Source organism: Crocuta crocuta, unplaced genomic scaffold, assembly GCF_008692635.1.
Source record: "Crocuta crocuta isolate KB4526 unplaced genomic scaffold, BGI_CrCroc_1.0 scaffold94, whole genome shotgun sequence".
Taxonomy (NCBI): Eukaryota; Metazoa; Chordata; class Mammalia; order Carnivora; family Hyaenidae; genus Crocuta; species Crocuta crocuta.
Window position 1 is genome coordinate 737,229 of NW_027530180.1, and position 22,923 is coordinate 760,151.

Sequence of the window (22,923 nt, forward strand, 5' to 3'; positions counted from 1 at the left end):
GAGTCCTTGGGAATATAGGGTAAGCAAAACCCTGCGTATTTAGGCTTTCATGGATCTTGTATAATGAGGAAGACAAATGTAATATTTTAAAAAGTCATTCAGGTATAAAATTGCAACTCAGATGAATACAATGAAAGAAGGATACAAAGTACCATGTAGAGGGCGTATTTGGGGGATTGTGTGGGGAGGGAGAAGGCTTCTCTGGCACTTGAGGCAAGATCTGAAAGATGAGTAGAAGTTATGTGTTATCTGAAGTGGGAAAGCTTCTGGGAGAGAAAACAGCATGTGCTAAGGCCCTGTGGCTGAAGGAGCTGAAAGAAGGTCAAGGGAGTCAGTGTGCAGAGAGCACAGATATGTGACTGTACTCTGTGAGGCCCTCAGACAGGAATTCCAGCTCAGACTGTGAAGGCCCAGTTGGCCATTGTTTTTCAGGGAAAGTGACGATTCAGACTGGGGAAGATCACTTTGACTACAGCGAGAATAGGTTGAGGGGAGCCGGCCCTGTGCCCCCATCACCCTCACTGTCAAACACTGTTATCATCATCATAGCAGCAGACATGGGTCCCCCATATTGCAGGGACTGGGGCTTTGTGGCCTTTGGGCTTAATACCATACCATAAAGGAGGTACCCTTGTTCCCTTCGTTTTCCAGGAAGGCATTTACGAGATTAAATGACTTAATGTTAACAAATCTGAGAAAGAGCAGAGCTGATGTTAGATAAAGTAAGGTTTTAAAAGCCCAGTACCTGACGCATGGTAAGCACTCAATTAATGTTTGGTTATAATTATACTGTACTCTCCCCCCCCATTTCAATTTATTTTTCAAAAAAGATGTTTTAAAAATAAAGTATAAAAAGGTATACAGATAAAAGCCTCTCTCTCACCCTTGACCCTGATCCACTGATCCTCAAGACTGTCTTGTGTCGCCAGAGTTCCTACTGCGCTATGGCTGACCCTGTGANTGAAGCAAATCGCCGTTTTCACTTCACTTTTGCATCTGTAGTGACTGGAGTTTTCGTGGTCTTAGGGGACACAGTGACAGGAAGCAGTGCCAGTTGTCAGTCATCACGGTGCCCTTGAGGGTAGGAATTTTCTCCCCTGTTTCACTGGCCAGGAGATCATGTGGCATATCGCGTCATTATAAGAAAGGGCAGATATCTTAAAAATCAAATCTTTCTCAGGAAATTAACATGGCTTCTACCAGGCGCTTTTTAACCCCGTGTTCCCTGCGTCCGCATCTGAGCCTGTCTCCCAGCACGGCAGCCGGGGGACCTGAGAGTGATCTGATGTTGTTACAGACGTTAGGTGGCGTTTAGTATGCTGATTTTAAGCAAGCCAGAAATACTGGTCAGAAAGAAGTTTAACACTCAGCAACTGAGAATACAGCAGTCCGAGATACCAGGTAGATATGTGCCTGGATCGGGAAATGAGAGGAACAGCTAATCTACCAGGGGGAACTTAAAAGAGAGTATCTTTGAATATGTTAAATCTGTGATTCAGAAAACAAACTAAAAAAAAAAGACACGTGTTGGTTTACTTACCATATTGTAACTTTTCCCTTTAAGCCCCCTTGGCACTCTGGTATGTGGGCCTTCTGCTGGCCAACAGCATGAGTTAGAACTAGTCACTGCTGGGGCACCTGGGGGGCTCAGTCGGTTAAGCATCCGACTTCGGCTCAGGTCATGATCTCAGAGTTCATGGGTTCGAGCCCCGTGTCAGGCTCTGTGCTGACAGCTTGGAGCCTGGAGCCTGTTTCAGATTCTGTATCTCCCTCCCTCCCTCCCTCCCTCTCTCTCTCTCTCTCTCAGAAATAAGTAAAACATTAAAAAAAAAAACTAGTCACTGCACATCTTCACCAAGTGGCTTCTGTTCCGCAGGGTTATCGAACAGCTTGGCGGGAAGCAGCTGGTGATGAACCACATGCACCATGAGGACCAGCAGGTTCGCTACAACGCGCTTCTGGCCGTGCAGAAACTCATGGTGCACAACTGGTAGGTGCTGGCGTTTCCTCCCCACCCCTCCCCTCTGCACACCGGGCCGCGAGATTGCGCTCGCCCTCCCCAGCGTTCTCCTGTCCGTCCTCTCATGAGTGATGGTTGTTTAAGGCAGCAACTTTGATGAAATACCTAGACATCTATTTCAGTAATTGGGAGCAATGATGTCATTTTAAAAAGAGCAACTGCGTTGATGTTATCAAAGCGTGTATTCAAGGTATCAATACAAAAACGATTCCAGAAACAATGACAGGGACATTTGTGGCTTCAGCAAATCAGTCTTTTTTGGAGTTGAAGGGAATACAGTTGGATTACTGATCAGACACTTTACAATTTTACACGGTTTAACTATTTAGAATATGATTAACCTGAACAGTTTCACCAGTGCACGTGAAAACACTAAAAGCCAGTTGATAACTAAGATTCGGCTCTCACCTTTCATTCATTATAGCCTTTTGCCTTTGAGTAACCAAAGTCATGTGTTTCCCTCATTTGTTTTTATTTTTCAAATAAAAATTATTGACCTTTTTGTACCCACTTAAGATAAATTGAAGAGTGACTGTTAAGATATAACGGCGAGCCTTTCCTGTCTGTTCCCTTCGCCATGGCTAAGTTCAGCTATGGGTTGGGTGTTTAGAGCTTCCAGTGCTCTCCTGAGCAGTTCACGGACCTCTCTGTTCACCACATTTGGAAGGATGCTCTGGTGTTGGACTGTTAAGGTGCTGTGAACACGTACACATTCCCTGTTACTGACAGTAATGCTACCAGCACGTTCTGAGGCAAGAATCAATGGTACGTTGGTGGGTGTGCATTCGAGAGTCGCAGGCAAACAGTATCAGGGAGCTGCTGTGGGATCATATATTAAATATTACGATCTTGCCGCTGAAGTACTTTTCTCACAAATACTGACATGTATGCATTCTTTCAACGGTTCTTTTGAGCCCCTACTTTGTTCCCTCTTACGTGAAATGCTGGGCTGTACCTACGATGGAAGTAGGTGCAGCTTTACACAGGATGTGCAGAAAAGGCCTCTCTACGTAGAGGCCCAAACAGCTTAGCTGACCCCGTAATGATGAGGAAGCAGCCATACGGCCCAAGTATTAGGGGTAAGCATTTCGCGTAGAGGGAATGAGAGGGAACGGGGCCGTGGCTTCTCTAAAAGCAGGGTCTGGAGACACTTGGTTGTCTGGAAACAGTGAGGGTGCAGATGCTACTGGTACCAAGTTGGTAGAGGTTGGGGTGCTGCTCAGCATCCTTGCAGGGCACGGACAGCCCCCCACAACCAAGAAGCATCCTGCCTGAGGTGTCGGTCGTGCCCAGCTCAGAGACCCTCATTTGGGAGTGGTAGGAGAGCCAGCATGGAGAGCCATGGGCAAGGAGGGGTCGCCAGGGAACGGTCACGTAGGGTCTTGTAGGTGACCGTTTGACTCTTATAAGATGAGTTGAAAGCCATGGAAAGGTTTTTAAATGGGGGAATGACAAGATTTGATTTAAAAAGACCTCTGAGGCTACTCTCTAGTGAATGGATTGTGGAGGGTTAAGTGTGAAGGCGAAGAACCGTTTTAGTGGTTCTCGCTGTGGTTGAGAGTAGAGCTGGCTAGTGGCTGGGATCAGAACACTGAGAAACAAGTAGTACGTGACCTTGGATAGATTTCAGAGCTGGTGCTAAGGCACTTGATGGACTGGAAGCATTCTTGTCTTCGTATCATCAGTGCACGAAGAAAGGGATCAGAGCAGAGGGCACTCAGAAATGGTTTTTATCTAATATTCAGCAGGAGGAAAAAACTTTTCAAGTCTGTCAGTGAAGAACAGAATATCAGTCTGGTTTTCTCTCCTCGTTTCACAGCCCTGTTTTCAACACAAATGAATTACTGAGTAATTTTGTATCTCTTGGTTTGTGCTTCTTTCTTGAAATTAATTTAAAGAATGTTGGCATTTAGTGGAGTTCGAGGCTGCTGCAGCCAGCACATTAGTCTTCTGTGAAACACAGTTTTATTTTCCCTTTTTGTTGGTATTAGGGTTGCCGAAGTATAATTCCTGTGTTGTTAATAAAAAAAATGTCATTAGAAAAACAACTTTTTTAGCGTTTATTCATTTTTGAGAGACAAAGAGAAACAGTGCAGTGGGGGAGGGGCAGAAAGGGAGGGAGACACAGAATCAGAAGCAGGCTCTAGGCTCTGAGCTGTCAGCACAGAGCCTGATGCGGGGCTCGAACTCACAGACTGAGATCATGATCTGAGCTGAAGTCGGATGCTCAACCGACTGAGCCACCAAGGCACCCCTAAAGAAATTTCATTTTAATAGTTCTTAGTAAAAAAAAACCAAAAAACCTAAACCCAACAATAAATATTTCATAAATATTTCTGATGTTGAAGAAAAGAGGGGTGTGGGATAAGAAGACCTTTTTCCTTTGCCAGGGTAAGGAAATGTTTTGGTTGAGTATTTTTGTTCTTTGAGTGCTCATGCATTGATGACGGCTCATTTGCAACTGGAATATTTTCCTTAAGTTTAGGAACTTGATTTAGTTTCTCGTTACATTTTCCAATGCATGATTACAAGAGAAAAAGTAAACATTTTTGTAGCTAGGAACTGGTTTCTTCTCTCTCTATCTCGGACTAGCTGAGGCGCGAATATCCTTTCCCCCTAATTATGTGCTAAGCTCTTTTAGCTTTGTTTTAATTATGGTAAATCTCCTCTAATGGAGAAGCTTAATGTCAATACTTTCATACACTTTCTTTTTAAAGAACTTGCCAGATGAAGAGAAATTTTGTTGTGACATGTATATTTCCATGGCTCTTTGTGCTAGAGAATGAAAATTGCTCAAGTATATAGCAGTTTATTGAAATGTCAGATTAACATGAGATCAAATAGAATGCAGTTCGGAAAGTAAATCTGCTGCAAAGTGTGTCTCCAAATGTGGAAAGGATTTTGAATCTGTATCTTTATGTGGGGATTCAGTTTGTCTTTATTCAATCATGCTGGTAGAGACTGCCTGAAACTTGCCTAAAGTAGATGTGTTTTCCCCCCAAAAAATATGGTACTGGTGTGCTAAGGATGTTTGTTGATTGAATTGTACAAAATTTTCTCAGAATTGCTTATTTTCACATCCAAGACAAACAGGAAAACAGTTGGCTGTTTCCTCTTAGCATCTTATTTAATTTCAATGAGTTTTTGTAAATGATTTATGTTAGTACTATACAGTGAAATAAACGAGCTGAAAATATTTCAGATATAATCATAGATAAAAATAGAATAAAAGTCTGGCTGAATGACAGCGGCAGCGGCTCTCATGCCATTTTCGTAGGCTTCTCTGGACTGCCTGTTTTACCACGCTCTGAGATTTCCAGCACATTCTGGATCTTCTTGTACTTTTCTACCCTAAATGATTTTTAGATTTTTTAAATACTGCATTATTCCTAAAGCTTCTGTTTATGAGTCTGTCATAATTTCAGATATAATAAAGGTAATATTTATTTTTTGCTACAGGGAATTTTTTTTTTCTGAAACATAAGTTTAAAGTTACATTTAAGTATAAGTTGGATACTTGTGAAATGGTAGAACTGGGCTGTCTATAGGTCTTGATTTTGCTTCTGTTTTAGGGAGTCAGTTACATACTATGTTTTTGATAATGTAGGGGTGGATTTGAGGTTTATGTAACTAGGGAGTATAGAGTTGTCTATCAGGTGAAAATACTGAATTCTCTTTCACAATTTTATGGTTGATTTCACAGTTATATCATGAATTTTGCAGGTCTCAGAATAGCTGATGTTCCTCCCCTTCTCCTTGACGCCTCCATTCACATGGAATGATGGGTTACGAAAAGCCCTCACTGACGTGGATGGGGAGCAGAGGGGGGCTGGAGCGGAGCGGGACAGTTGGCGCACACTGTGTCCCCCCAGTTCCGGGGCCCCTGAGTGGGCCAGCCCCACGTCCAGCCTGCTCCTAAATGGCGTGCGCCCTCTGATCTTCCGGCATCCGCTGTGTATTTGTTGGTGCGCCCTGGGTTCCTTGAGCAGCTCTGGATTCCTATGTTAACAAAGTTGTCAAAATGTATATGAACAGTGACAACACACTCTGTAGAACTTGTATATATACCCTCAGGTTCTACTTTATAACTTAACATCATAAAATATCATTTTTCTCCTACAGAATGATCTTAAATGTAATAATCTCTAATTAAGACACAACAGTATGTGCATATGGGCAGCTCAGGACCTCAGGATAGGAGCACTGACTTTTGTAGGTAGAGGATCTTGTGTAGAATTTTCTATTTGTTTCTGGATTATTTTTCAATCTTTTTAAAGCAGAATAATAAGTTATGAGTGGTGTTCTCCCCAGATATTTCATGTGTAGGTAAACAGCGTAATGGAGGACTCGCCGAGCCAAGTGCATGACTCATACTACTTTATTCTTTGCTGTTTATGTCTGCATAGAATATTTTAGTTATTCTGTAAGTACATAGCCATAAATACGGTGATTAAAATAGCTACTTGTGAACTGCACTGAAGGAAAAAACCCTTATGTGCATTAGCCTTTTAGCATTAATTATCATGTTACCAAAATATTCCATGTGATTTTTAATAAACATACAGCATTTCCAGATTTAATATTTTCCAGGTCTAATATTAGAAAATTGTCGTCACTCTTTGGGTGGCTGGAATTTTCCATATCATTCTTACAACAGTTTTGGTGGAAGAACCTTTGAAAATGTCTTTTGTATCATATGTTTTGTGTATTTTTTGAAGAGAAGTAGAACTCAAGTAAAAAAATATATCAAAACCAGTTCCGAGAAAAGAGGAATTTTTTATGGCCAATTGTCTCACCATTAAATAGAACAGCTCCAGTCTCCCAGCTGAAGTTGCTTCTACTTTGCTAGTTAGATAGAGCTGTTTTGAGGCTGTAGTCATTTATCCGGACGCTGCATACCGCTTAATGACAATTGATTTGGAGATGCCAGCATGACATAAATCTGAAGTTGTGGCAAAGTACCAGCCTAAATACACATTTGGAAAGGTCAGTAATAAGCATTTATACAATAAAGAATAGAAAACCACTGAAAATGAGAGTGGAGTCCGTGTACTTGATAATTAAGTCTAAAATCAAAGGCAGGTTTCACACATGAGTGCATGAGACTAGTATAAGTATCTGTGGATCAAATTCACATTGTGGTTTTGCTTGATTAGGATTAGCTTTTTAGGCAAACAGCTGATTGGGGTTTGAAGGGTCAGTTGAGCACGGACAAAAGAAAAGTCTTGTCTAAGAAGGGAAGGCAGAGAGAAATCCACTAACTTGCTTTGCTTGTAAATGCTTTTTCTCCTCTCTCTTTCACTGTGTGGGGCAGTTACTTTTGTCACATGACCATGTCATTTCAAGGGCTGTGTGTGTGTATGTGAAATAATCAAATAAAGCTAAACAGAATACATTATGCTAAAAACTAATTTAATAATAGGGGCGCCTGGGTGACTCAGTCGATTAAGCATCTGACTTGTCTTAGATCATGATCTCACAGTTCATGGGCTCAAGCCCCGCATTGGGCTCTGTGCTGACAGCTCAGAGCCTGGAGCCTGCTTCAGATTCTGTGCCTCCTTCTCTCTCTGCCCGTTTCCTGCTCACCCTCTGTCTCTTTCTCTCTCTCAAAAATAATAGATAAAACATAAAAAAATTAAAGCTTAAGCAAATTTATCTAAGTTTAAATTTTTGAATTATTTTCTTAGTTTCCTTTTAAGTATGTCATCCAGATGTTGCATTTTGATGGTGGGGGCGGAATCTCACGGATAACAGAAATGAATTGATGGGTTTTCTCACCATTGAAGTTTTGAGGAATTGACTTTAAAAATGGTGATAAGCTTGTCATCTTAACAATGACAGATTTTCATGTAAATATCCTTTAATTACATTTTATTAAATTTATGTTTTAAGAGAGTTATGCAGTGATGCATTAGGTACCTACTATGTATGTAACCCTCACATGAATATAAATAATGTTCATCACCAACCCTGACTTGCACATTTAAAAGTGAATTCAGGAATTTACCCAAGGGATACAGAAATGCTGATGTATAGGAGCACATGTACCCCAATGTTCATAGCAGNCAAAGCATTATTAGTACAGGGGTCAGAGGTGATCCTAAAAGATCAGTTTTCTTACAACTGCACACTATCAGAGCTCTAGCACATTTCCCTGGACTTCTCTGTACCTTCAGAGGCTTCTTGCCCCACTTTCCTCAAGGGCAGGTGCGTGCAGATTCCTGAATAAAAATAGTGTGTTGGATGACAGCTTTCCCTGCCTTGCTATACAGCCCAGAAATATCTTATGGGGAAACATTTTAGCATTTGGTTAAACTGTGCTGTTCTGTTTGTATCCAGTTACTTCTCCAGCTGAGGGTGTGTTTACGGTTATCCCTGTAATTGTTACCCTGGTCTCTGATTTAGGCATGGACACAGATACTTCTTAGATGAGTGAATATGTGCGGAAACAGACATGGAGCAGAAAATGCTGGCACAGCACCCAGTTCCGGGCATGTCCTGAGGGCCGTGACGGAAGCGGGAGTAGGTGGCAGAGGAGCTGGGGAAGTGGGCCTTCAGAGGGGAGGTGGTCCCAAGGCGGGAGGGTGGAGAAGGGGTTGGTCGCTGGAGCTGCGGCTGGAGTGTAGGGAGGGCATGTCACGGGGCGCTGTGGCGGCGCACGGTCCCCGGGAGCCCAGCGGTGGCACCACACGGAAACCCGGAGCCTGGGGCTGGCTGACCGATCGCCGAAAGGCTGCCTTTGAAGTCGCGTGCCCTGGCTTAGTATTTCAGGGAGTTTTAACACAACCACAGTAATCTGAATACCGGTGTTCCTCCTTCTAGGATTTTCTTTATCACATAAGGGCTTTATCCTCATGAAGTCCGGAACGGGTGCAGCTGCTCAGCGAGGTCGTAACAGAGCCGGCCTCGTTCAGCCTCCTGCTCCCGGTCTTTAGGATGTAGTTTTCACCCTCCTGTTGCAGAGGAGAAGGGAGGTAGGGAAAGAAAGAAAAACACGTTTCCTTTCTTTCCTTTTAAACTTTTTAATTGGAAAGAATTTATTGACATGTTGCAGGAACAGTGCAAATAACATATGTTTCACCTAGTTTTGCCTCTTGTTGACATTTGGCTGTGTTTGTATGTTCCCTCCCTCTCTCTCTCTCTCTCTCTCTCTCTCTCTCTCTGTCTCTCTGTCTCTCTGAACTATTTGAGAGTAAGTGACATTATGACCCCTTCGCCTAAACACTTCACCCGACTCCCAGGAACTGGGTTTCTTCCATGCCCTTAGCACGGTGGAGCACTGTGATCATGTAACTCATGTTCACACTACCTTGTCTGTTGTTTATACTGTTGCGTCCAGCCCAGGGTCATGTGCTGCATCTTGTTACTGTGTTTCTTTCCTCTCATTTATCTAGAACAGTTCTTTGGTGTTTCTTTGTCTTTTTTAGCAACAATGTTTTTAGTTTTTAGTTTTATTTTTTTTTCTTAAATAGTTTGTTGTCAAGTTGGTTTCCATATAACACCCAGTGCTCATCCCCACAAGTGCCCTCCTCCATGCCCATCTCCCCCCTCCCCCCCATCCATCAGTCCTCAGTTTGTTCTCAGCATTCAAGAGTCTCTCATGGTTTGCCTCCTTCCCTTTCCCCAACTATTTTTCTCCTTCTCCTCCCGCATGGTCCTCCGTTAAATTCCTCCTAATTCTCCTATACGTGCAAACATACGGTGCCTGTCCTTCTCTGCCTGACTTATTTCACTCAGCATAACACCCTCGAGTTTCATCCATGTTGCTACACATGGCAAGATTTCCCTCAGGCCACTTGCTTTGTAGAATGTTCCTCAATTTTGGTTTGTCTTGCTTGCTTTCTGATTAGCTTCAGGGTATGCATTTTGGCAGGAACATCACCAAGGAGATGATGTCACGTCCTTCTTAGTGCTTTTATCAGACAGCTCTTGAGTATGTTTGCCCTATCATTAGTGGTGTTAACTTGTACCTAAAGTGGTATTACATTTCTCTATTGCAATGAACTTCTTCCCCCTTTATAATGAGTAATCTGTGCAGAGGTGCTTGGAGGCCGTAAATACTGGTTGTGTTTACCACCAGGCTTTCACTCCTTTTTTAGCATCCATTGGTGTTTCTTGCAAGAATCAATTATTGCTGTAAACAACTGCAGAATATCTTTTGGGATTTTACTTTATTTTTTTATTTTTTTATTTATTTTTTTTTGAGAGAGAGAGAGAGCATGAGCAGATGAAGGGCAGAAAGAGAGGGAGACAGATCCCAGATCAGGCTCCAGGCTCCATGCTGTCAGCACAGAGCCCAGTGAGGGGCCTCGAACTCCACAGAATACGAGATGATGACCTGAGCCGAAGCTGGACATTCCACTGAGCGAGCCCCCTGGAGTCTGTGGGGTTTTATTTTTTTACAGTGCAATGCCTTTGAGGGCAGCAGTCTGTATCCATCAGTGCATAGGAAACTGAATCTAGAGAAGAAATAAATAATACAGCAATCAGTGGAGGATCTCTCTTGGGCTGCGCTGGACTCTGGAGGAGGAAGGACGGCCCAGCTCTCGACATGCCAGAGCTCCTGAGCCAGGAGGGGTTTGTCTTCTATCAAGTGCTCCCTGCCTTCTAGCAGCGAAGTACTGTTCACTAAGTTTCTTTTCAGGTGGTGATCCTGAGAGAATTGTGACTTGATATCTGCTTCCTATGTTAGTTATTATTTTCTGAAAATGACATATCTCTGATCTCTTCTAGAGCGTTTCTATCATAGCATCGTAAAGCTATTAGAAAAAATATCTTGGGGGGCTCAGTCGGTTAAGTGTCCGACTTCATCTCAGGTCATGATCTCATAATTTGTGAGTTTGAGCCCTGCATCAGGCTCTGTGCTGATAGCTCAGAGCCTGGAGCCTGCTTCGGATTCTGTGTCTCTCTCTCTCTCTCTGCCCCTGCCCAGCTCATGTGCTCTCTGTCTGTCTCTCTCAAAAATAAATAAACATTTTTTTTTTTTGATCTGTGAATTCAGTGTCTTTGCATTATATCCAAGGAGAAATCCAAAAGATAGAAGTGCAGCTGTGGAGTCCAGAGCAAGATGTGAGCGAGAGTGATAGAGCTCAGTAATCAGTAGTGAAGGGACTGAGTCATGGCAGTTGGTGACATTACTCCGAAAAAGCACGTGTAGAGTAGGGCCTCCTCACCGAGGAGGTGTTTCCGTTAGCTCTCTGCAACTGTGTTTACAGATATTTTTTGTGGGAAGAGTCCATACTTTTTGTCAGATTCACAAAGAGGTCTGTGATAAAAAGGAGGTTAAGAACCACTGTCAAAGAATGAGACAAAATAAGGGATGGACAGAAGAGGAGTAGAATCTTACACAAGGAGGGTGGGCCTGGGTGAAGGACAGATCCTCAGCAGAAACGGCTACAACACTGGGAGAAAACCAGGAACCTATGTTGTTAGGGAAGCAGATTGAAGAGAGCGTATTTCAAGCAGGACTGAGTCAGTGGTGGGCAGTGTAATACGAGTGGCGAGGGGCCCAGGAAGAGAAGGAAGGAAGGGTTGCCTTGGATGTGACAGCGGGTCCACCCCTGGGCTCTGGACTGGGGCCCTCGGTGGCCTCCAAAGAGCAGATTGCCCCAAGGGTGATGGTGAAGAAAAGAAAGTCACCGTGGTTGTTCCTTCTAGAGGCTTCTTTAGGAGAGGAGGCGGGGGGACAGTGCTTAGTGGGGTAGACCCTGACTGTTCGTTACCATCATTGGTTTTGGTGTAAAAATGGTTTAAATGCAGGGAGGCAGTTAGAGCGGGAGAAAGGGAAGAACAGAAGGTCCTGAAGAGGCCGGTGGAGTTGGTGCTTGGAAAGGTAATTCGGTCGGGATTGTCAGACCTCCCCGCCAGTATCCCTTTCTTGACATTAAAACTCTTGTCTGAACCTGTTTAGCAAATAAATGTTTATTGAATTGGTAAATTGGGGCGGGTAGGTATCCAGTTTATGCCAAATACGTGTTTTCCTCATAGCTAAGAATTTAACTTATGTTCCAGACTTTTTAATTTGAGGGTGGGGTGAGGTGCTGGCTAGGAAGCAACACCATTCTTTTTATTTCTTATTTTAGAGACAGAGAGAGTGTTTTTTTATGAGTGCGAGTGAGCATGCAGATGGGGGAGGCGCAGAGAGGGGAGGACGGAGGATCTAAAGCCTGCTCTGTGCCGGCAGCAGAGTGCTTGTGGCGGGGCTCAGCCTCCCAAACCGTGAGATCATGACCTGAGCCAAAGTCAGATGCTTCACTGACTGAGCCAGCCAGGTGCCCTGTGGGAGAGAGAGAATCTCAAGCTGGCTTCACGCTCAGCACGGAGCCTGACATGTGGCTCCATTCCATGACCCTGGACTGTGACCTGAGCCTAAACCAAAAGTCAGAGGCTCAACCAACTGAGCCACCCAGGCGCCCCTCGGAAGCAACACAATTCTTTAAAAGTGTTTGTGGAGTATCCGCACTGTTATCAGCTATTGGGTCTGCTGTATAGATAACAGATGGTGGAGAATTGGCATTTTTGAGGCAGAAGCCAGGGACATACATTATCTCCTTAAATCTTCACACATCTCTCTGCAAGATGGACGTCACTGTTCTCACTTTTATAGACATGAGGTCCAGCGCGTAAGGATGGCTGCGTGATTGCCCAACTTTCCCATTTACGGGAGTTAGATTCGAACACGCGTCTGTGTAACTGCAGATTCCGAGTTTGTTGTCACTCCATCTGCTACTGGGTGGAGCGTCCGTGGGGGCCTAGTGAGTGCGTCGCCCCGCCCACCACACGCTTCACACCCAGACATTTGACAGCGCCTTGCCCTGGTGTTCCGATGACGTTGCTGTACCGCTAGCCCCCTTCTGTCGCCTCTGCCTCCTCGTTGTCCGCGTCAGTGACCGTCAACACGGTCAGTAAGGAGTACTTCCCTCCTCTCCAGGCCCTGGCCTTTTTGTCTCCATTGTTTCAGTGCTTTGGGGACGAGGTCTGCTTGTTGACCCGTGTAATTAGAGCGGTCGTTCCTCGTGTTCCTGCCACTCGCTGCCTGCTGTGCAGGAAGGTTGGCGGGGTGTGGGTCCTCTCGCCCAGCAGTCACATGCTCCTTTCCTACTCGCCGGAACTCGTGGGTCAGCCCCCAGGAGCTTGACTGCCTGGCCTTCCCTTCCTTTTGCTTCATTTGCTCACTGTCTGCTGCTTCTGGCCCTTTGTTGGTGAAAGAGATGCATTTCCGTCCTCACTTCCCGACTCGATGGAAGCTTAGGGCGATGATTCTGTCGCTGCTGGAAGGGCGTCTTCCCAAGTCTTTGTAGCAGTAGACTGAATATGGGTTATAAATATTTTAATAAAGTAAAGATGGCTCTGATCACAGCCTTCAAACTTTAAAGATTAAGTTAACACTTTTGGCTTCTCTTGGGGGTATCTAGGCTCTGAAGTCATGTGGGTGATTCCTCTTTTGGCTAATCATTTTATTATGCCCGTTTAATGGCAAAGTCAAGAAAATGAATTGTATAACGTATTAAATAGAGTCATTTAAAAACCTATATTAAATGCCCATTAAAGGTTTTTTACAAGTAGTTGGGGTGCTTGAGTGACCCAGTTAAGCGTCTGACTCCTAATTTCAGCTTGGGTGATGATCTCACAGTTCCTGAGTTCAATCCCTGCATTGGGCTGTGCACTCACTTTGCAGAGCCTGCTTGGGGTCCCGTCTCCCACTTTCTGGTCCTCTCCTGCCTGCATGCTCTCCCTCTCTCAAAAATAAATAGTAAACGTTAAAAAAAAATTTAAGGGATGCCTGGGTGGCTCAGTCGGTTAAGCGTCCGACTTCGGCTCAGGTCATGATCTCACGGTTCATGGGTTCGAGCCCTGCGTCGGGCTCTGTGCTGACAGCTCAGAGCCTGGAGCCTGTTTCGGATTCTGTGTCTCCCTCTCTCTCTGACCCTCCCCTGCTCACACTGTCTCTCTCTCTCAGAAATAAATTATTTTTAAAAAGTTAAAAAAAATAAAAATAATTTTTAAAAGTATTTTTACAAGTAGTCCTTTTTAAAACCTGGCCATTTCAAGGCCTGTTTTTCCTTCCCCCAAGTACCTATGTAGGTTTTGTGTTTTATAATTTATCAGCATACATTTTTAAAACACCTTTTTCCCCCCATTTATAGTCTCTTTGAAGTAATGTTTTCTCATACTTCTCTTATTATTTGGATGCTTTAGGATTTCAAGTTGGATGCTGTCTATATCCAACAAGTAGACAGCAGTTATTTGTTGCATGGTAGCGGAATATGTTAGTTGTTTGGACCTTTGTTCTCTCAAGAGTAGTCTGAGGTTCCTCTAGATACCATGGTAGAATTGTATGTATTCACAATTTGGTAGTCATGGCTTACTATAATCTTGTTGATTTGTTATCTCTGTAGAAATAAAAAAAATTTAAGTACCTTGGATTTAAGATAATAAATATATACTTTAAAAATTGGGGGCCGTAAGAATAGACTTTTTATATTGTGACAAATAAAGACCCATTAGTTTCCTGAAATAAATTTTCAAGTTGAAGCTTCAGAACAAAAACACGGTGCTCCCAAATTGGAGGAAATAACTAGGAGAAATTATTTGACCTTATTATCATGTGAAATTAGAGCAAATATGATAAATTCTAGGCATATAGGTTGATTATTAAATATAAAAAGCAAATGTATAGGTCTGCCTGTAGAACAGAATATTCACTATCGGAAGTGTTCGCGTTTGCAGCATAACAGTAATGTACAGGCAGCTTGGCGAGCACTGCTGGGTTTTTTAATTTATTTATTAAAAAAAATTTTTTAAATGTTTTATGTATTTCTGAGAGGGAGAGAGAGAGAGAGACAGTATGAGCAGGGGAGGGTCAGAGAGAGGGAGACACAGAATCTGAAACAGGATCCAGGCTCTGAGCTGTCAGCACAGAGTCCAACGCAGGGCTCGAACCCACGAACTGTGAGATCACGACCTGAGCCGAAGCCAGATGCTTAATCAACTGAGCCCCCCAGGTGGTCCGTGCACTGCTGGTTTTTTTACCTGAATGATTTACTAGAATGATTTTTGACATAGTTTTGAGTAGAAACTGTGGTCTGTGATGTTTAAAACAGAATTTTGATTTGCTCTACATTTTGCTAATGAAAAATTTCACTTTGTGTTTTCTCTGCTAAATGATTTCTTATCAGCAGTTAATGCTCTTCAGACCACTTTGCTCCTAATACTGTGTTTTCAGAAGCATCATTAACATTCAGCATGAAACATAGAACTCTTACCAAAGGATAAAATAAAAGCAAGGCATCGCATTCTGGCTTTTGATTTTTTTTTTTTTTTTTNTGCTTCCCTAGGCTTGAACATGTGCTAGTTTCTCACGTGGGATAGATAATAGCATTACAAGGTCACAGTTTGCTCTTTTCTCAGGTGCTCGAGGTGTTCTATCTTGGTGGTGGTTAAACCTTATTTTGTGAGTTCTGGCTTGACGTCTCAGTCAGCCTTTCTGCTCATCTCCGCGTGGGTGAGAATGAGGAAGTCGGTACACACATGCTGGGCTGTCCGGTGGCAGTGGTGTCAGAGGCTGCCACCTGTTGGAGCAGGACCTTGAGGAGGGTTTCAGAATTTCAATATTTGGAGAAGATCTGAGTTCTGCCATCTGTCTGGATTTATTTAAGTTTGTAGGTTAGCTGTTAGCAGATTTTAGCTACCGGATTAACTGCCCGAGTCACATACCCTTATGGTAAAGCCAGCGTATATCTAGTATCTAGCGTACATTCTCAGGTTTTTATTCAAGAGGAGAAACAATGGGAAGGATAAGTTCAGCTAATGATGTAACAGAGACCCAAAATAACAGTTACCTGAGACACGACAGGTGTTTGTTCTAAACGGTCTGTCACAAAAGGACGGGGCTGGGCAGTGCCGAACTGTGAGCACACAGGGACCCAGCCCACGATGCGGCCATTCGCCTTTCCTGCAGTGTGGCTCGCGCCCTCGTGGTCCTGGGTGGTGGTGGGCGGGCCAGGCAACTAAAAGCCACCTGGAACCTCCCCCCCCAACATTTCTCCATACACCTATTGACCAGTACTCAGTTACGTGGCTACAGAGGAACTGGAAAATGAAGGTTTTACAAAAATCACACGTCTTCCTAAAGTTCAGCGGTTCTGTTATTGAGGAAGAAGGAGAGAAAAAGGATACTGGAGAACGATTTGAAGTTTCTCTTCCAGAAGTTAAATCTGCTCTCTAATCTTGTATATTAAAATTATCAATATCCGCTTTGATTTTGATTGTTGTTTTGGGACCCATATGACTTACCGCCACTGGCATAGATCATTGAGGAGGCTGTGATTATGTTTGGGGTTCATGTTCTTTTAAAATCCCTTCTTCACTCTTAAGAGTTTCAGAAAAATTATTGGTAACTCCTTGAAAGTTAATATTTGGTCATTCTTAGGGTATACACATGCCAGTGCTTTTTATGTTTTGATGTTTGAAATGTTTATGAATTAAAACCATTGAAGTAGTACTATTACTGATATATTGGCCCAAAAAGTAGCCAGTTATATACAATTTATTTAAATGAAATTCATTTTAATTTGAAAACTAGTTTTTGACAGAGAAGTTTGATGATGACGATTGGTAGCAGGGTGTGAAAAGTACATGCTTCATTGTAACACTGTGGGGAGGGGCTGTATGGCCCTGTGGAGAGCGGGCCCAGTCCGGGTCTGGGAAGGTCCTGGGTAGAAGGGATATAGGAGCTCTTGGCAGATTAGGAGGCAGTAACTAGTAAAGGGAGAGGGGGAGAGAAGGGGGAGGGTGGGAAGATTCCAGTTGGAGAGTCGTGTATGCACATAGGTTGAGGTCAGAGAGATCCTGACCCAATGGGGGAGTCACCAGTGGCTCCAGACACCCAGAGTCTGGCTATGAAGCTGAAATGTGGTTGGAGACATAGTAGTGGCCAGGTCATGACAAGCCATCTTCGCTGTGCTACCTTTGAACTCCTTCCTGAAGACTGTAGAAAACTACAGAGGTTAGTGAAAATAATCAGTGTCCTTTAGAGACAATGGGGGCTGGTGGATGTGGAGGTTGGAGGGAAAAACACCAGTAAGGAGACTGCAGATTCAAGCCAGGCGGTAGACCATGAGGATGTCAGGGGTTAGGGAGAATAGAATCTGTAAAACCTGGTGATAAGTTGGATGTGAGGGGAAGATAAGAGGGAGGAGGCCAGCAACCCCCAGGGTTTAGAGTTGATCGTCTTAGTGCGGAACAGAATCAGACAAGCGAACCAAAAACCTCGTATCTCCTTGCATGTTGAATTCCAGATTTGCATCATCTACTTTACTCTCTAAATAGCTTTAAGATTCATTTCTGGTGATTATAAATTCATATTGGAGGAACAACTGGCCCCCATGTTTTGGTTTATTTTAGTTTTTGCATATATTATGGAGAAATGGTTCTCTGAAGTATAATTCTGTAAGTTTAGGAGATCTTTTAAGCTTAATTATAGAGCTAATTTAACACACTTTCCACTACATAACATTAAAACGTTGAATTTGCCTTCTGAAATGTTTCTTCACTGCGGATTTAGTTGAGCCTTCTTGTGTTAGAAGCAGACTCTAATTTGAAATTCAAAATAATTTAAAATTTTGAGCATTCTGCTAGTGATTACCTGGTTGAGATTATGAAGTGTTTGGTAGCTTTCACTGCTGGCCCCTTCATTTCACCTGGTGTTCTAGACCATTCCTTGTTAGGAGAAAAAAGCATTCTTTTTCAGGTTCTGATTTTGCTGTGGTGTAGGATTCTTCAGCTCCTTTTCCATTCAACAGTTCTTGACATCTTAGAATATGCCAGGCACTGGCCTAAGATTCGAAGAAGGTAAATTGACGTTCTCTCTACTCTCATGCACTTAAGTGTCTTAATATTTCAAATGTAATTAAAGAAAAAGGAATCTATAATCCTTAAATATGGACTTTGCTTATATGCTGTTTCCATAACTGATATAAAATAACCTTTTTTCTTAAAAGTCCCTGCAGCAACACAGACATGTCTCCCACACCGAGTGGTGCATCACTAGATTTGTAGCTAATGTGGTCATTTAGGATGATTTCTGGTTCTGCATGGGAGGAGCTTAGAAGGTCCCCTCCATCGTAAAACAAGTTAAAAGCTGAACAGACTGAAAAATCAACAACTGTTCTCGGATCCTTAGGAGAGAGGAGGACCAAGGGCTGACAGCAGCTCCCAGGCTGGAGACACAGGCACGTTCCGGGAGCGTGGGCCTCCTGGAGCAGACCCGGAGGAGAAACCAGTGAGAGAATCAGCACTGGGTGGGAAAACCCGGACCATGCTGAATTTCAGGAGGCTCAGTGTGGGCAAGTCTGAGAGTTAAAAACCCCAGGGAGTCCCAGTCATAGTGAGTCCTTACCATACACTGAGGTTAATCTCTGGAAGTTAGACCAGGATCCCACCAGCCCCCTTTGTCTCTAAAATGTCCCGCTGTAAAAATCCCCTCAAGCTTTTGACAGGGGCAGAGGAAAGGGAACCATCTTGAAATATGCCAGAGCACTCTATTCTTCATAAGGCCCGTCCTCAGGGGAAGCTGGCTAACGAGGGCCTTACCTGCTGGGATACTATGAGTCTAACTGGCCTGGGGAAGGGAAGTAGCCAACCCTGTGTAGCTCACTCTGGCCATCCTGTCCCACCCAAAGGGATAGAAGAAACCTTGAGAAACGCTTGTGAAGTTCATAGTCCAGAGGCCATGGCTCACTAAAAGAGCGAGAGCTAATCACAGGACGATAGACTGCTTCGCCTTCCTTCACCTTACCACCACATCACCAAAGGTTTATTTACAGACGCTCTTTTAACCTAGTACGTCATGTCCAACTTTCAAGAAATTACAACAAGGCATACCAAAAGGCAAAAGGCACAGTTTGAAGAGACAAAGTAAGCATCAGAACCAGCCATGGCAGTGATGCTGAGATGATTGGACTGGGAATTTTAATGTTTTTTTTTTTGTTTTTTGTTTTTTTTTTTTCTAGGAGAGAGAGAGACAGCGTGAGCAGGAGAGGGTCAGAGAGAGAGGGAGTCACAGACTGAAACAGGCTCCAGGCTCTGAGCTGGCAGTCAGCACAAGCGCCGACGTGGGGCTCGAACCCACAAACAGCGAGATCATGACCTAAGCGAAAGTCGGACGCTTAACCGACTAAGCCACCCGGGCGCCCCTGGACTGGGAATTTTAAACAGCTATGAGTACTATGCCAAGGACTCTAATGGATAAAGTAGCATGCAGAAGCAGGTGAGCGATGTAAGCAGACAGACAGGGATCCTAAGAACCACAAAGAAATCCTGGAGTTGAGAAACACTATAATAGAAATGAAGAATGCCTTTGATGGGCTTATTAGTAGACTGGATGTGGCTGAGGAGAGAATCTCTGAGCTCGAAGAAGTATCAATAGAAACCTCCAAAACCTAAACATAAAGAGAAAAGAGAACAGAGACTGAAAAAAACAAACAAAAAAAAAAAACACAGAATAACCAAGTGCTGTGGGACATCTACAAAAGGTTTGATCTGTAGATTGATCTATAGATTCAGCTTGATCTATAGATTCAGTGCAATCCAAATTAAAATCCTAACAAGTTATTTTGTTATTTTGCCATCAACAAACGGATACCAAAGTTTATATGCAGAACAAAAGGCCCAGAATAGCCAATACCGTATTGAAAGAGAAGGACAAAGTTAGAGGATTGATGTTAGTGACTTTAAGACTTAACTATAAAGCTACGTTATTCAAGATAGTGCAGTATTGGTGAAAGAATAGACAGATAGTGCAATGGAACAGAATAGGGAATCTAGAAATAGACCCCCACAAATATTGTCAACTGATCTTTGTCAAAGATCAGTTGCAAAGGCAACTGATTGCAAAGGCATTGTATTGCAAAGACAATACAGTGGAGCAAAGATAGTCTCTTCAACATATGGTTCCAGACCAAGTGGACACCCACATGCAGAAATGAATCTGACATAGACCTTACGTCCTTCACAAAAATTAACTCAAAATGAATTGTAGACCTAAATGTAAAACGCAAAACTATAAAACTCCTTGAAGATAACATAGGAGAAAACCTAGATGACCTTGGGCGTGGTGATGCCTTTTCAGATACAGTGAAAGAAATTATTGAGAAGTTGGACTTAAGTTAAAAACTTAATGCTCTGTGAAAAACAACGTCAAGAGAATTAGAAGATGAACCACAGACTGGGAGAAAGTATTTGCAAAAGGCACATTTGCTAAAGACTGTTATCTGTAATGTACAAAGAACTCTTGAAACTCAACAATAAGAAAACAACCTCAGTAAAAAATGAGCCAAAGACTTTAATAGACCCCTCACCAAAGAAAATACACTGATGGCAAATAAATATATGAAAAGATGCTGTGCATCATAGGTCATCAGGGAAGTGAAAATTAAAACAAAACTGAGATGCCATTACACACCTATTAGTCAAAATCTGGAACACTGACAACACCAAACGCAGGCCCGGGTGTGTGGTAACAAACACCCATCTGTTGTTGGTAGGAAAGCAAAACAGTCCAGCCACTTTGGAAGACTGTTTGATGGTTTTCGTAGAAAACTAAATATATTCTTACCATATGATCCAGCAGTTGTACACCTTGGTATTTCCCCAAGGGGGTTGAAGACTTACGTCCTCACAGAGCCCTGCACAGGGAGAGTTACAGCAGCTTTATTCATAAGTGCCCGAATTGGGAAGCTACCAATGTGTCCTTCAGTAGGTGAACGGATAGACAAACTGTGGTACCTCCGGACAATGCATTATTATCAGATAAAGAAATGAGCTTGCAAGCCATGAAAAGGCCTCAGGAAACCTGAAATGTGTATTACTAAGTGAAAGAAGCCTGTCTGAAAAGGCCACATACTGTCTAAGTCAGCCCTGTGATATCTAGAAAAGGAAAAACTATGGAGATCATAAAAAGATCAGTATGTGAGAAAGGAGGGAGGGGTTAATAGCTGGAGCACAGAGGATTTCGAGGGCAGTGAAATAACTATTATGATGATGATGATAAGTGTCATTACACATTCATCCAAAGGCGCAGAATGCACAGCACCAAGAATAACCCCAAGGGGAACAATGGACTTGGGATGACTATCATGTGTCAGTGCAGTTTCATCCATGATAACAAACGTACCGCTCAGCGTGGGATGTTGATAGTGGGGGAGGCTGTGTATGTGTCCAGGCTGGGCGTGTACAGAACATCTCTGTCCCTTCCTCTTAGTTTTGTTGTGAACCTAAAACTGTTCTATAAAAACAAACCTTAAAAAAAAAAAAGATAAAAGGGGGACGCCTGGGTGGCTCAGTCAGCTAAGCATCTGACTTGGGCTCAGGTCATGAGCTCACGGTTTTTGAGTTCGAGCCCACATCGGGCTCTCCCTACTGTCAGCATGGAGCTTGCTTAGGATCCTTTGCCCCTTTCTCTCCCTACCTTTCCCCTGCTCGCCTGTGTATGCTCATTCTCAAAAATAAATAAGCATTTGAAGAAAAGATGAAAGATGTGTCTGCTGCCACCGCCAATGCCTTGAGCAGCTCGATGCGTTGCATCTCATGACCATTCGTTAGAAAAATGAGAAAGTGCGTAAGACACTGTGGACCTAATGATAAAGTGCTGGTAATAGGTAAAGAGGGAGTCTTCTTGAAAATAAGCTAGAGATAAACTCTGGTTATTTAGATTTTATAGCTAGTTTAAGATGATGCAATTGTTGGAATTCCTATGTGAAAAATAACTTTGTTATTGCAAATTTTGCCTAAATTGCTTTTGTAATAGACTCTAATGCAATTGCTTTTAAAATGTACATTTTTGTTTCTTAGGATCAGAACTCACATAAATAGGTTCTACTTTTAGAATCACTGGCCTCTTTAGAGATATTGTGAATCTATTAATCTTTGAAATTAGAGGCCATTAGAAAATGAAATGGCTAGTGATCATGAAAATATATTTGAGAAACAAGTTGAGGAGTCACATTGTGATGTTCTTCAGCTTTTTGTTCTCACATCTACACAGTAATATGTCCTCAGCTAGTAGGAGGTAGAATAGTGCACTACCAGGCGGTATTATGTAGTGATCAAGACTCAAGTTTTTAGGGGCGCCTGGATGGCTCAGGCGGCTAAGCATCCAACTTCAGCTCAGGTCATGATCTCATGGTTCGTGGGTTCGAGCCCCACGTCAGGCTCAGTGCTGACAGCTAGCTCAGAGCCTGGAGCCTGTCTTCCGAGACTATATCTCCCTCTCTCTGACCCTCCCCTGCTCACACTGTCTCTCTGTCTCAAAAATGAATAATACATTAAAAAAACTAAAAAAAAAAAAAAGACTCGAGTTTTTAAATCAGATAGACTTGTGTGCAGATAGCCTCCTGCCACTAACTAGTCAGTCTAACATTACAGTGTGTCATTTTCATTGCTAAACTCCAGTTCCTTCTCTGTAAAAATGGGGCTCATCTGGAGCTTTCATGAGTATTATTGTGGAGAATAAATAAAATCTATGTCAAGCAGTTAGTGGAGTGCCTATTAGTAAACAGCAGGCACTAGGAAGTGGTACACGTTGCGATGACCACTATTCCTGCGTTGAGATCTTTAAAGCACTGCGGAAACAGTTTGTATGTTCTTAAGTTTGGAGGTTACCTGTGTTTCTTTGTTTCTAACTCTGTCAGTTAGATGCAGATAGCAGAGGGCACTGTGATTTTTACATAATTCAGTAGTTACATAGGAAAATCAGTTCATAAAAACAGAATTTGCTTTGTGTATGATCGCAATAAAAGCTGGGAGAATAACATAACTGTAGTGACAGGTATTAAAAAAAAAAACACAAAAACACGCTGGTACAGAATATTTAAATTCTACTTTTTTCTCTTTACCAAATAGAA

At 42.9% G+C, this 22,923-nt stretch overlaps 1 protein-coding gene across 2 annotated transcripts in view; it reads left to right on the top strand.

Moving 5' to 3' along the window:
* Positions 1-22,923, top strand: part of ATP6V1H (ATPase H+ transporting V1 subunit H) — a 107,407-nt gene that overhangs the window by 79,024 nt on the left and 5,460 nt on the right. For both annotated transcript variants that reach the window (XM_077765023.1, XM_077765024.1), the window contains one exon: positions 1,877-1,990. In XM_077765023.1, coding sequence (XP_077621149.1) covers positions 1,877-1,990 — 114 coding nt within the window. The remainder of the gene's footprint in view (positions 1-1,876; positions 1,991-22,923) is intronic.